This window comes from Crocodylus siamensis, chromosome 12 (genome assembly GCF_052110815.1).
Source record: "Crocodylus siamensis isolate JL-2025a chromosome 12, ASM5211081v1, whole genome shotgun sequence".
In the NCBI taxonomy this organism is placed as follows: domain Eukaryota; kingdom Metazoa; phylum Chordata; order Crocodylia; family Crocodylidae; genus Crocodylus; species Crocodylus siamensis.
Genome location: NC_143406.1, coordinates 3926225 through 3939253, shown reverse-complemented (window position 1 = coordinate 3939253; position 13029 = coordinate 3926225). Strand labels below are relative to the sequence as shown.

General features: G+C 44.8%; 1 protein-coding gene across 10 annotated transcripts in view; it reads left to right on the top strand.

Annotated features, from left to right (window-relative positions):
• Positions 1 to 466: 466 nt before the first annotated feature.
• The window catches only part of UBR4 (ubiquitin protein ligase E3 component n-recognin 4), a 100603-nt gene continuing 88040 nt past the window's right edge, over positions 467 to 13029 (top strand). For all 10 annotated transcript variants that reach the window (XM_090023106.1, XM_090023105.1, XM_090023100.1 and 7 more), the window contains exons 1-9: positions 467 to 630; positions 7736 to 7833; positions 8601 to 8704; positions 9383 to 9512; positions 9638 to 9777; positions 10079 to 10181; positions 11460 to 11601; positions 11766 to 11890; positions 12758 to 12882. In XM_090023106.1, the coding sequence (XP_089879232.1) occupies positions 503 to 630; positions 7736 to 7833; positions 8601 to 8704; positions 9383 to 9512; positions 9638 to 9777; positions 10079 to 10181; positions 11460 to 11601; positions 11766 to 11890; positions 12758 to 12882 (1095 nt within the window). In that variant the 5' untranslated portion in view covers positions 467 to 502. The remainder of the gene's footprint in view (positions 631 to 7735; positions 7834 to 8600; positions 8705 to 9382; positions 9513 to 9637; positions 9778 to 10078; positions 10182 to 11459; positions 11602 to 11765; positions 11891 to 12757; positions 12883 to 13029) is intronic.

The following is a 13029-nucleotide window of genomic DNA, read 5'->3' as shown; positions in this document are numbered from 1 at the left end:
GTACAATATGCATATATACGCACTCATCTGTACAGATAAGTACGTGTATGTGTGTACACACGCGTGTCTGTAGGTTTAGAGGTGTATGTGGACGTTTACGTGTGTGTGTCTTCTAGGTGGCTGCTCATTTGAAGGGTGGGGTGTGCAGGTTTACAGGTCTGTATGTATACGCGTGTGCGCGCAAGTGAAGCCCCGGATCCAGACCTATGACGTGGGGGAAGACTAGCCCTTCATCCCCCCCGGTGATGTAACGGCCAGCCTCTGCCTGCAGCGCCAGAGCCACTGCGCCTGCGCACCACGAAAGGCGCCGAGCGGCTCCCCGGCGCCGCCAGAATTGCTGAGTCACTGCGCCTGCGCCCCAGCGCCACCTCCCCCCCCCCCCTTTCGCCGTCAGTCATACGGCTGCGACGTGCTCGTGCCAGGCGCGGGGCGAGTTGCATCACTTCCCGTCCGGTTTTCCTTCCCCTCCGGAGAAGGAGGAGGAGGTAGTGGCGGCCACAAGATGGCGGCGTCGGGCGGCGCCGCGGCGGAGCCGGGCTGGGAGGTGGCGGTGCGGCCGCTGCTTTCCGCCTCCTACTCGGCCTTCGAACTGAAGGAGCTGCCGCAGCTGCTCGCCTCGGTCATCGAGAGGTGGGGCCGGGGCCGGGGCCGGGCGGGCCGCGCTTCCCCCCCGCTTGCCCTAGACGCAGTCGTCTCGGCCTGTGGCGCTTTCCCATCCCAGCAGCCAGGGCTTGTTGCTGTGAGGAAAGCGGTCCCCGAGCCTCATTTACCTTCAGGAGTGCCCTTTTATGGTTCACTTCACCCCCTTATACTCCTTTTAGTAGTAATTGGTGAAACTAACGAGAAGTCCTCCCTTCCCAGGTATCAGCCCAATGTCAGTTTCATGCTTGTTAAGGGCTGCAAGGGATCTTGCAGATCATCGGGCCCTGCCCCCCAGCACTGGGCAGGAAAGACACCTGGGATCAAATGACCCCAGTGAGGTGGGTGTCGAGGGTTTTTTTGTTTTTGTTTTTAAAGCTCTCAGGGGCGGGAGACTGCCTGCTCCAAACCCTCCGTGATCAGCTTGTCACAAAGCGTTTCCTTATGCTTAGCCTGAAGCAATCTTCAATCAGGTTGTGCCCGTTATTTCTTGTCCTTTCCTTGGTGAATCCCAAGGCCCGAGGTGCGCCCCTGGTATGCTTATAGGCTGCCACCAAGTCCCCGCTGAGTCTTGTCTTCTCCAGGCCAAACAGTCCCAGCCCCCTCAGCCTCTCCTCATATGCCTTGGTCTCCTCCAGGCCTCTAGTTTTAAGGCTCCTATTAGAGGCATAACCCCTCTGGGAGATGAAGTAAGGAGCCTCACTAAGGTGTGTTCCTGTAATTAATGGGCACTATTTGCATTGAGATAGGGTAGGTGTGTACTGGGGGCAGTACATAGCCTTTCGTCAGCCCTGACTCTGTATTTAAGTGCAGTGCACTGGATGTGAAGATGAGATGGGGCAGTACGTAGCTTTTCTTCATCCCCAAGTCTGTGTATTTAAGTGCGGTGCACTGGATGCGAAGAGTCACAGACCTCTCCGCCATCATGTAACTGTTGTATAAGCTGAGCTGTTCTAGTTTCCTCTCGCCGCATTAGGTTTGCTGTTATAATCGCTCCAGTAGAATCAAGTGCTTTCCCGCCTCTGTCCTAGACAGGTTTCCCTTGCTTTACGTGGGTTCTGTACGTGCAAATTCGCTGTTGTGCAATGACCCTTTTATACCAAAGATTTGTTATATGCAAGGTATAGTCATGCTTGTGCAATCGGTGTGAGGGAAGCCTGTAGTCAGCTGCTTTGTGCAGTGCAGTGTGGGAGCAACGAGTTCCAAAATATGGTCTCCTGTGTGGATCAGTGTGCTCCTCGCTCATTGTCCGCAGCATGTTTCTGTAGTTGCCATTCCCATTGTGGTAAAGTTCACCACCACCACCGTGTGTTTGCATATTGTCTGCTGCTGGTGAGTATCAAACTTGTCTTGTAAAAGTGGGTCTGGGGGTCAGTACAGTCGAGGTCTTGGAAAATATTCCTATTAGTTACACTGTCAAGTGGGTTCCTTTTATGCGGATTTGAGTTCTGTGCTGTTTTCCAGGAACACGTGTACAGTGTAAAGCCAGGGGTGGGCGATTATTTTGGGCAGAGGGCTGCTTACTAAGTTTTGGCAAGCCATCGAGGGCCACATGACAGGCAGGCGGGGCAGATAAATATTAATTTTCTAAATTTTTAGGGACCCTGTAGGCCAGATAGAATGGCCTGGCGGGCCGCATTTGGCTCATCCAAGCAAGGGAAACCTGTACAGCCAGTGAGATTCCAACTTACAGTTCAGTTTTTCCTTACTAGTATTCAAGTGCACAGCTTTGCCTTTTGTACTATTTCTGTCATTTGAGCTTGTGTCATTCTTTCCACATTCTATCTTGATCTCACCTTAATTGACAGTGTCCCCATCTCCCTGTCACTACCACACTGCTGTTTTTTATGCCAGGGAAAATATTAAACAAAACCAGTCCCAAGACCGGTCCTTGAGAAACCTGCCTCCACCAAGTTGCTTCCCTGTTTAAGAAGCTCCTTTATTGTTTTACTGCAGTTTGGATAAGTGAGTTCTCTTGCAGTTCCTTTAGTGAGAGAATTGGGTATCAGGTTAGTCTGGCACAAACTACTTTGCGTAAATACCTGTCTCCCTATATCCTTTTCTTCAACATCTCTTTTAGAGCACCTTCATGCTGTTGAGGTCAGATTTGTTGGCTTACAGTTGTCTGAATCATGATTTCCACCTCCTCAGATATAGGCACTATATTCACTATTTTCCACTCATAAGGTACTGCCTGTGGCTTGCTACACGAATCAAAAAGATGTGCTGCTGTTCTTGTCATTTCATATACCATTTTTTCCCAGAAGTCTGGGATGGAGGTTATCTAGTCCCCTCAACTTGAATGCATTAAGCCCCTTGAGTTGTGCTTCTGCTTCAGTTGTTCATTTTCATTTTTCGACCCTCATACCCATTGTTCACCTTGGTTTTGCCCCTGCTGTCAACATCACTATCATTAGACTAATTGATGTGGATTTGTGTTTTGCCATTGTATTATATTTGTTTAGAAGGGGAGGGGGAAAATTTCCTCATAAGGCAAGGCTGATCTCTAAGGCCAGTCTCTTTTTACCAGAAAGTTGGAGATGTCGCGTTCTGAACGCATGGGACATTTGCCATTGGGAATACTTCCTGGAATTATTAATTTAATGCATGAGTGCTTGCTAAATAACTTATTTTTGTAGCCTAAAACATTAGGCATGAATACTGGAGCACTGTTCCTAGTTCCAGAAAAATGTCACTCACCGCAATTGCTTTACACATTACAAATCGCAGGCAGTCTGTCTGTATGTGCATATGCAGTAACCCACCAAAAACCTGTGTATATATTTATGCCATTCAAGAACCTTCTTGGCAAGTTGTGCTGTGGATGGTTGGCCTTTTTCTAAGAACTGAATGGCTGCATTTGATTGCTTGTATTTCTATGAATAATGAAAATGTTGGCTTGACTTTCTCACTTAGACCAGTGGTTCATTAACTTGTTCGTTGTAAAGAACACAGTTCTCAGCAGGCTTGACCCTGTGAAGTGTGGAATGCCCTCCAAAACCACTGAAATTGGTGTTCAGGGGCCCTTGGAGCATTGCAGGTTTTGGCCTTGTAGTTCATACTGTGTTGCTGCTTGGCCCCCCAGACATGAGAACCTTTTATGGGGGGGAAGGGGAATACAAGTTAGCATGTACAAAAATACTTTAAACCAGGCTGATGTGTTACAAGGGAGAACAGTAGTCTTTGTTTAAAATACAGCAGTAAAATGTGTTGTAATTACATTATTAAAAAAAAAATGCATGTAATACATGACACAGCCTTTAGAAAATGCTGCAAGTATCACAGTGATGAGCATGGTGTCCTGCAGTTAAAATAAGTACAGAACACAATCATTACATTTTGAAATAGCTTTCCAGAATAAACTTGGGTTACTTGTTGTCCTAGAAGCTGCTACTTTTCATAGTTTAGCTCATGCATGGACAGATTCATGCAGTTTCCCTAGTAGCCAGCTTGTTCAGGAGTCAAGTTTCAGCCTTCTGATTTAAATATGCACAATTAAATTTGAATTATACAGTTAATGACTTGAAGGGGCACTACCAACTTGGATGCCTACAATGAAAGGGGGGCGGGGGGCAAAAAGGGTGCCTGTGGCATGGTCAAGTAGAACAGACTGAACAGAAGATTAAGTTAAGAAAACTTTTTGGGTACATCGCCACATGGTGGAAGCTGGTTTTTATGACAGCATTACAGAAAGGGTCTCTTCCCAAACTGTTAAAGCCAATAGGAGCAGAATTGTATCCAGAAAGTACAATAAGGCCTTGCTTATGCCTAGGATCTCTGAGTATTACTAACGATCAGGACTTTTGTATTCTAGTAAAGTGGTATCTGTTAGCGACCCATGGATTACACCTAAATTGGTGTACTGACTCCTGAAAGGAGGAATTGCACAGAGCCACTAGATACGTTGCTCAGGAGGTTTTGTAAAACCACAAACATGTCAGTAGATACGTTAAAATATTATGTGTAGTTAAATTAATATAGGATCCCTACCGAGCATTTTATCATTATAGTTGTTGTGGTAAGGAATATTCGACATCACTGAAATATTAGTGCCCAATGAACATTACAAAACTTGTAAAGCTTTTTACTGTGCTTCATTATTTGCAGAACAATCAGTCCAGTTCATTAAAAACGAAGCTGTTAGTGTGGCCCAGTAGGATGTAAATGCTATTAATTTGTCAAGAGCTGCCTTCTGCTTTTAAATGCCATTTCTTTCTTTAGTAACAGTGTGACTTTCAGATAAGTAAAAAAACAAAATCTCTCAGCTTCAGTCAGAAGCTCACTGAATTTCTTTCCCCTGAACTGATCCAGGTCCTTTATCTTTGTTCTCCCATGTTCTTGTTGGGTCTAGAATATCTCTCAATGTGCCTTGCACAGCAGAGCAATAGCAGAAGTTCAGAGGGGCTGCCAAATTGGTGGATGTGCTGTCATGCTCACATTGTTCTTCCTTGTTCTCCTTAAAATGCATTGTCTTAAAACCGCAGCTGTTGCTTTACAGCGCAGCACAAAAGTGGAGAACCAAAATGTGCAACTGAATCTGTCCACACAAGTCTGCTTTCAAAAGAGGGCTATATTCACACGTCTAGATTCCTGAGCCTCTGGGTCCATAGGGTTGCAGACCTTCCTTAACTACAAGAGCGAGTTGTACATAGATCTTTCAAATTAAAAACAAAAAGAGACCAAATGCTAACCTAGGTCCACATAGATCCCATTAATGTCACAGGATTTGTTTTTTATCTGAAGGGGGTTTATAACTTGAGAGTCAAACGTTGACAAGCATTAGAAAAGGGGAATCTTTCAAAATCAGTGGTATTCTTTCACTGAATGTCTTGAAGGCGTTGGACTCTTATTGACTTCCTGTCTGTCTAAAAGCAAAAGAAAGTAGTTTTGACTTCAGAGCTTCCTATTTCTCTTTCTCCAGCCAAGAGGGAACGTGTGTGGTTTATTCTGTTTCAGGCATGTTTCCAAACATAGCAGCAAAACATGATTCAAAATAGAGAAAAGAGGAAATGACAGGGCATCATTTTGTTGACTGCACAGATTAATAGGGAACTGGTTCCCTCTTCTTTCCCCCCATAGTTCAAAATTACACAATTGTACAGCTCTGTTAAGAGCGCAGTATGGTTTGATAGTAGAGTCAAGAAGCTTCACCAGGATCCGTGCTGTTTTCCACTTTTTGTCCTTTTAATGGTTGGAGTGTGTCCCTTTCTTCATGCTAATATTTCTCTCTTTTACCCTTTGATTTCTTGGAAAGCTGATTGGGGGAGGACTGTTTGCCGGCTTTGTTTCTCTGTATGCTATACCTGAACACGGTCATGGCATGCACCAGCAGGTGAATAATGTCTGAATTAAAGAGTGCTTTGAGCGATCTTTATAAATCCCTCTCTTCTTCCAAAGCAGCTGTGTTTGAACAGGGTGAAATCATTGATAGTCAGACAGAAGAGGGCACAAAGTATTGGAGGGGAAACAAGACATTCAGAGGAAGGTTATTCTTGCAGTAAAAACACTGGATTGTGTCTTCAGACTTGCACAGTAGTGTCCAGATTTCAGTTGAGGCCTTGAGATGCTGTTGAAGTAAAATGACTGAACTTCTGAACTTTCCTAGTGTGGTGGGGCAATCCTGTCTCCCCCCCCCCCGAATGCAACAGGTTTTATTTTTAACTTGCGTGAGTGTGGGCGTTGCCGAGAAGTTTAGAGATTGGTCCAGCGGCCTCCCAGCTCTGCTGAAGTGAGGCATTCCTGGGTTTTGATGGAAGTATCCTGGTTTTTTTGCTTGAAGTGTTCAGGCATTCAGTCCACAGTCGCATTCATTTGTGTCTAGTAAGGGGGGGAGTATAAACTGTCCAGAGAGCAAGAGAGAGAGAGAAATCTTTGTTTTGATATTGCATTTAGAAGGCTTGTTGGGGCTGATAGTATTCCATATATGGTTTTTTAAATCTTTTTGAAATCTCTTTACTGGGTCAGTACTGAATGAAAATAACTGCCATCTGATGGCCTGAGTGAAATGAGTTCTGGTATGTAGTAAACAGGATAGCCACATCACACCGTATCACCACAATTGGCACAGTCTTAATAGTCACGGGATACCTAAAGGGCTGGATCAGCTGTGGAAACAAGCCCTGCTCATCCCTAGAGATTTCTGCCCGTACTTGCATTCAGACACGTCGGTGGGTTAGTGCGCGCAGTTTGCCCTGACGCAGCCACTACTGCTTCTTTTCTGTGGGCGGGGCATTTTCATTTTCCTTACCTGTCAAGCCTCATCAAGGAAAAGCACATCTCTGACATAAAAGTTGTAATGTGCAAGGGTGTATTTTGGCTTTATTTTTACTCTCCCATATGAAGTGATTCCAGGCATTCACTTTTTCCTCTCTATGGTGTTGATGTAGGTGGGAAACGGAGCAAAATTTTAACAGGACCTTTGGGGTTGCACATCTCTGCCACTGGGACAGGTTATTGTAGATGTGTTTTTCCGCCTGTTTATTTTTATAAATTATCAAACATCCCTTTTCCTCTCCTCACTTCACAAGTTAGGTTTTGTGTTGCCACCATTATGCAACTGCTTGTTTTGAACCTTCCAGGCTGCAGAATTGCATAAGCTGTAGTCGGCTCCATTCTCTGATAGAGAAAGAATGCAAGCGCTTCCAGTCCTGGCAAAGCCTGTCTGGCATTAACAAAACAAGCAGTACAAACTTCACAGGCTGCTGAGATGGGAATGACCTTCTGCTGGAGAATTATAGATGGGGAGAGGGATGGTAAAAGGCGCCCAACTGGGAGGCACAGGCCAAGGCGTTTGTCACTTTGTCATCTTCAGTCTGTTGTATGGTTTTCTGATCTCCCTGCTTATGGAGAAGTCAGCATTTGATGAGGCCTGCAATGGGTTTTAGGGAAGAGGAGAGATGCTGCACCGTTTGGGAAAAAAATAAAAATTTACCCCAGATATTTTAGGTGAAAAATATATTTGGGATTAAGTACCCCTCATCTTGCCCGTTAATATCTTGCCTATGTTCTTAAGTGCTTCACGTTTTCGAAGGATTGTGTGGATGCACTCTGTCACCGTGTAACTGATTTCCATTCCTGTTATGTTCTCTAATTACAGCGAATCTGAAATCCTGCACCATGACAAGCAATACGAGCCCTTCTACTCCTCCTTTGTTGCACTCTCTACACATTACATCACGACTGTGTGTGGCCTAAGTAAGTGCTCAATATGCTTTGTCTCCTGTCTTGTCTAAGGACTGAAATATAGTATACGGTGTTGCCATCCTTTGAGTGTTTCTTCAAGTCCTCTTTCTGAACTCTGACCAGTGGACTTTTTTTTTCCAGTTCCTTGGCTGAGGTTGGAGAAGAATATCATTTTGCATCACATGAAACGTTGCACTTCCTTTTGGGATTTTTTAAAATGTTTTAAATTCAAAGTTGGAGTAAAATTAATCTTGGTGCTGTCCTGAAAATTAGAACTATTTGGTGGTTTTGGAGTGATGTAGCCGTGAAAGTCCAGGAAATATGCAAGAGGCAAGAATAACTATGGGTGATACCTTTTATTGGACCAACTGCATGGTTGGGATAGACTTGGACAAACCTTTGAATACGGTGCATTCCTCTTCAGGTCTCACTGCACTCAAAAGCTTGTCCAAGTCTATCCCAATCATGCAGCTGATCCAATAGACAATATCACCTGCAAAAAACGTAAAACTATTTGACTTTTTCAGAATCTTTTTAGCTTCTTTCTTTCTTTTGGATGAAACAACTTAATAAATTCAACAAAAATTTGTTGGAGTTATTTGGTTTAATTGTGGAATGAGGCCTTATTCAAAAATGGCTGTATCAGATGCTAGGAGCAAGGAGAGAGATAATATATATCTATCTCCATTGCATAATGTTTTTGTCAGTAACTTTAAGCATTAATTATCCTGTATTTTGAGATATCACAGCTGATTGATACAGGATTCTTATTTTCTCAGTACCCAGGAACCAACTGCAGTCAGTGGCAGCTGCTTGTAAAGTCCTGATTGAATTCTCACTACTACGACTTGAAAACCCAGATGAAGCATGTGCTGTTTCACAAGTGAGTAGAGGGCTGGATTTTATGAGTGGAAGCTAAGTGGTATCAGCACATAAAGGGTGCTCAGTCTTTTGCTTCTAGGGGCATGCTGTCGTGTAATTCTGGAACTCTTGTACAAGGCAAAATTATTCTGTAAGCATTTAATAGCTTTGAGTAAAGTCTGTAATATCCTGTGCATCCCTTGTGGTTTCCTGCTTGCTGGCATTATGATGAGCAGTGTGATTAAGTAGGGTTCTTCAAGGAGCTCAGTTGACCTGCTTGCATTGTGATTACCTGTACTAAAGCAAACAAGAGGAAACAGTGACTTGAGAGCTGCCTCTCAATTGCCAACTTGATTGTTCTTCTTGTGCAAGAAACGATCTTGACGGTGCATTCATCTCCTAGGGAGAGTTTGACTCGGCCTATGTTCTCTATGGGAGTTTTGAGAGTTAATGAGAATATTTATGTGCAAGTTAGTTGCTAAGTTTGAAGGACAGGGTCAGGTGTTTCCTTTGAGCCTGTGTGCGCTGTAGGGAAGGTTGTTCTTCAGTAGCAAGCAGAAGGGACAGTTTCAGTGACCCGAATTATCCTTCGTTCATTCCCCTTCATGCTCTTAGATTGGCTCTTTTGAGAGCTTGTGAAGATGAAGAAATTTCAAGCTGAAGCATTTGGATTTAATTTGATGTTTCTCATTTTTTATAGAAACACCTGATTCTGCTAATCAAGGGGCTTTGCACTGGCTGTAGCCGCCTGGACAGAACCGAAATCATAACTTTCACAGCAATGATGAAATCGGCCAAGCTGCCTCAGACTGTTAAAACCCTCTCTGATGGTAGGTGCCTCATTTGAAGCCTAGTTAACACTTGCTTCAAAACAGCACTTGCCTGGTGTATATGAAGCATTATGTTCTTCCTGCCCTTGACATATGGAATTGACCCTCTACTTCTGTCCATGCAGTGGAGGATCAGAAAGAGCTGGCTTCCCCAGTGAGCCCTGAACTGCGACAGAAGGAGGTGCAGATGAACTTCCTGAATCAGTTGACATCGGTGTTTAACCCTAGAGTGACAGCATCACCATCTCTTGCTCCAGAGACCCAGGTGAAGAGTCAGCCTTTGTATGAAAGTGTTCTGATTCTGATGCCCCAAATGTGGGTACAGAGACGCTCAGATGATGCTTGTCTACATTGGTTAAATTCCTGTGCATGCTGAATTGAGTGGGGAAAGTACAATACACATGGTGGTGGTTGACTTATCTCACCTTATGGAAAGTTAACATCTTCATAGGTTGCATATGGCTTTTCTGTGTAAGATGAGCTTCAGTTCCATTAAGACATGTCCTGTGGTATCCTATATTTTAGATGCCAGTTGCCTTGTATCTTAATGTCTGCTTGTCTGTCAGGTGGAAGGAGAAAGTGAGGATCAAGTGTCTACTGACCAAGCTTCTGCAGCAAAGACAAAAAGTATCTTCATTGCCCAGAATGTAGCCAGCCTGCAAGAGCTAGGTAAGAATGAGCTTTTAGTTTAAAAAACAAAAATGTGCCCTTGAAAGGTGCTGGGCCAGCAGCCTTGGAGCCACTTTGTATAGTGAGTGGTAGTACAACCCTATTCCATTTCCAGTTCTGGGTCTCTGCTGAAGCAGCCAGCAGAGGTGACCGCTGTGTTGTGGATCCTTGTTCATTGTGAACAGGAAGGCGTCAAGGATTCACTTTAATGCACAGAACTTTGGCATATTCGTATTGTTGGGGACAGTGTAAAATGGTCTGGGGAACAGCACTGACTGGGCTTGGGTGTAGGAAGGCTTAAGGGAGGGGAATTGGAGCCTTTGCTCTCACAAGAAATGGACTCAAGATCTTCCACCTGGCTGGGTGAACACCCATTAAAGGTTGAGGGTTGCTTTGTGGTGCATCTAAACAAGGTTTAAGTCTATCTCTTCCAGTGGTTTTCAACCTCTTTATCTTCAAGGCACCCCACTCCCTTCCCCTCCAGTAATGTTTTTCTGAATTTTGTGGCACCCCAGCTGAGAATCACTGGGCTAGAATCTCAATTCAGGAAAGGTAAGGAGGGGTGCTTCGAGGCCAAAAAGTTTGAGAGCCACTGATCTAGTTGGTGCCAGGTGAGGGTGCTGGGGGCACAACCTAACCTTGATGTGCCCTGCTCTTTCCACTGTTGGCTCCCTCTCTACCCCTCTGTCTACCCGAGAGGGCAAAGGCAGCCCCCACTGCTAAGCCTGCTCCTGCAGGGTCTCGCTTGATGGTGACTGTTCTGTGGTGCCTCCCACTGGCCCCAGGAGTATGGGAGGAGTGGAGGAGAAAAAGCTGGGTTACGAAGTGTCTCTGGTTCCACATCCACCTGTCTGCCTCCATGCAGGTGGGACACATTGTTGGGAGCATCAGGGCTGACGGAAGGGTAGCAGACATGGCAGTCCTTACCTCAGTGGCACCTGTAGCTTCTGCTCTATCTGGGGCAGGCTCAGGGCACTGGAGAGGGAGAGGAGAGCGTTTGCCTTCTCACTCAAGCTGGGGGCACGGAGCCCTGACTGAGAATCAATGCTCTATTCCGTTAGGTACATTGCTGTGACTTATGTCTGTTTCCTCACAACAAAACTGCCTGGAGTGTATTACTAGAGACAGTGCCACAGGAAAAGCATGGGCAAAACATTGAATTCCCATGGGCTTAAGCTAATGGCTTAGCCACTGCAGTGTTGATTCCAGTCTCAAATCTAGCTTATGAAATGATGCAGGTAAAATGTTTCTCCATTGTCCTTGCTTTTGTTCTGGTAGGTGGCTCTGAAAAGCTGCTGAGAGTGTGCCTGAACCTCCCTTACTTTTTGCGCTACATAAATCGATTTCAGGATGCCGTGTCAGCCAACTCCTTTTTCATTATGCCAGCCACTGTAGCGGATGCCACGGCAGTTCGCAATGGGTAAGATGCTTCAGTCTCTTCTTCTGTTCACAGTGGGAGCACTGCCTGAACACAAATGACACAGTACAGACCACTGTGTCTCCCTTATCCATTGTTTGATGCCAGAAAGTCCTTTCTAGAGCATGCTGTGCAATTCCTAAGCCTAACTTCAATGCTTGTTGTAGGTTTCACTCGCTGGTGATAGATGTGACGATGGCACTGGATACTCTGTCTCTTCCTGTATTGGAGCCTCTCACTCCCACACGACTGCAGGATGTGACTGTTCTGGCCCTCAGCTGCCTCTATGCAGGTGAATGAATGTCCTTTGGAAGGACTGGACTTCTGGAAAGCTGAATTCCCTTGTCTTTCTCCACTGTTTTTGGAGCCCTCAGTAGCTCTGCATTTTCTATGCCTTATAACCTGCACCCTTAAGGCCCAGACCATGACCTCTGTCCTCTTTGCTGATGGAGGACTGGACAGGACACCCTTTGAATGATGACAGTACTGTTTTTTCTGAATGGATGGAGTATCAGGCCATGCTTTCTCTCCATGGGTTTAAATATGCCGCCTGCATACAGCATTCCCCAGCAATGCAGCTAATTGTCAAATGACATTTATGTTCTTTAAGTGTGAAGGCTGAGTACACAAGTACATGAGTAGAGTTGGCAGTCCAGACCTTCAGAGGTACAAACCCAATAAATTGATTCATGTGGCTGTCTTCTGCTGTTGTTCGTTATTCCAAAATCTAGCGTTTTAGATCTGCTGATGATTTCCAGAATTCAGCCCTGTTTCTCAATAGTGCCATTAGCACCCCAAAATCAATTAGGGACAGGTTATTAACAGTGATTAGGTGCCCACATTCCACTGATTTCAAAGGGAGCTGTGCACATAAATGCCTTTATTACTGCAAATGGCAAACTTCTGAAGTATTTTGCTCCATTAGGAATATCCACTGCTCGTTTAATGAATCAGATTGTGTGAAATTTTCTTTCTGGGGGGAGATTGAAATGTTTTTTTCTCTAGTCAAATTGACAGAAAACTGTTTCTGGTCTAGTCAAATCCACATGTAGTTTTTACCCTCCTTGACTCTCTGTGCGTGTGTGTGTGATATTCAATATACAGTTCCAAGGCTGGCTCTTAAGTGTAACCCAGTCCTTTTGCTCTCTCCTTTGTTCAGGTGTGAGTGTGGCAACATGCATGGCCATCCTACATGTTGGCAGCACGCAGCAGGTACGAACTGGATCCACTAGTTCTAAGGAAGAAGATTATGAAAATGATGCTGCCACTATTGTACAGAAATGTGTAAGTAGATGACATGGAGGGAAACTATTTGAGGGAGAACAGTCTTGTGTTCACTTGTTTCTGTTAAGAAAGCAAGGGATCAGCTGGAAATGCATAGTCTGGGGCTTGCAGAGAAGAACTCTTTTTGCTTATTGGATATTTTATGTA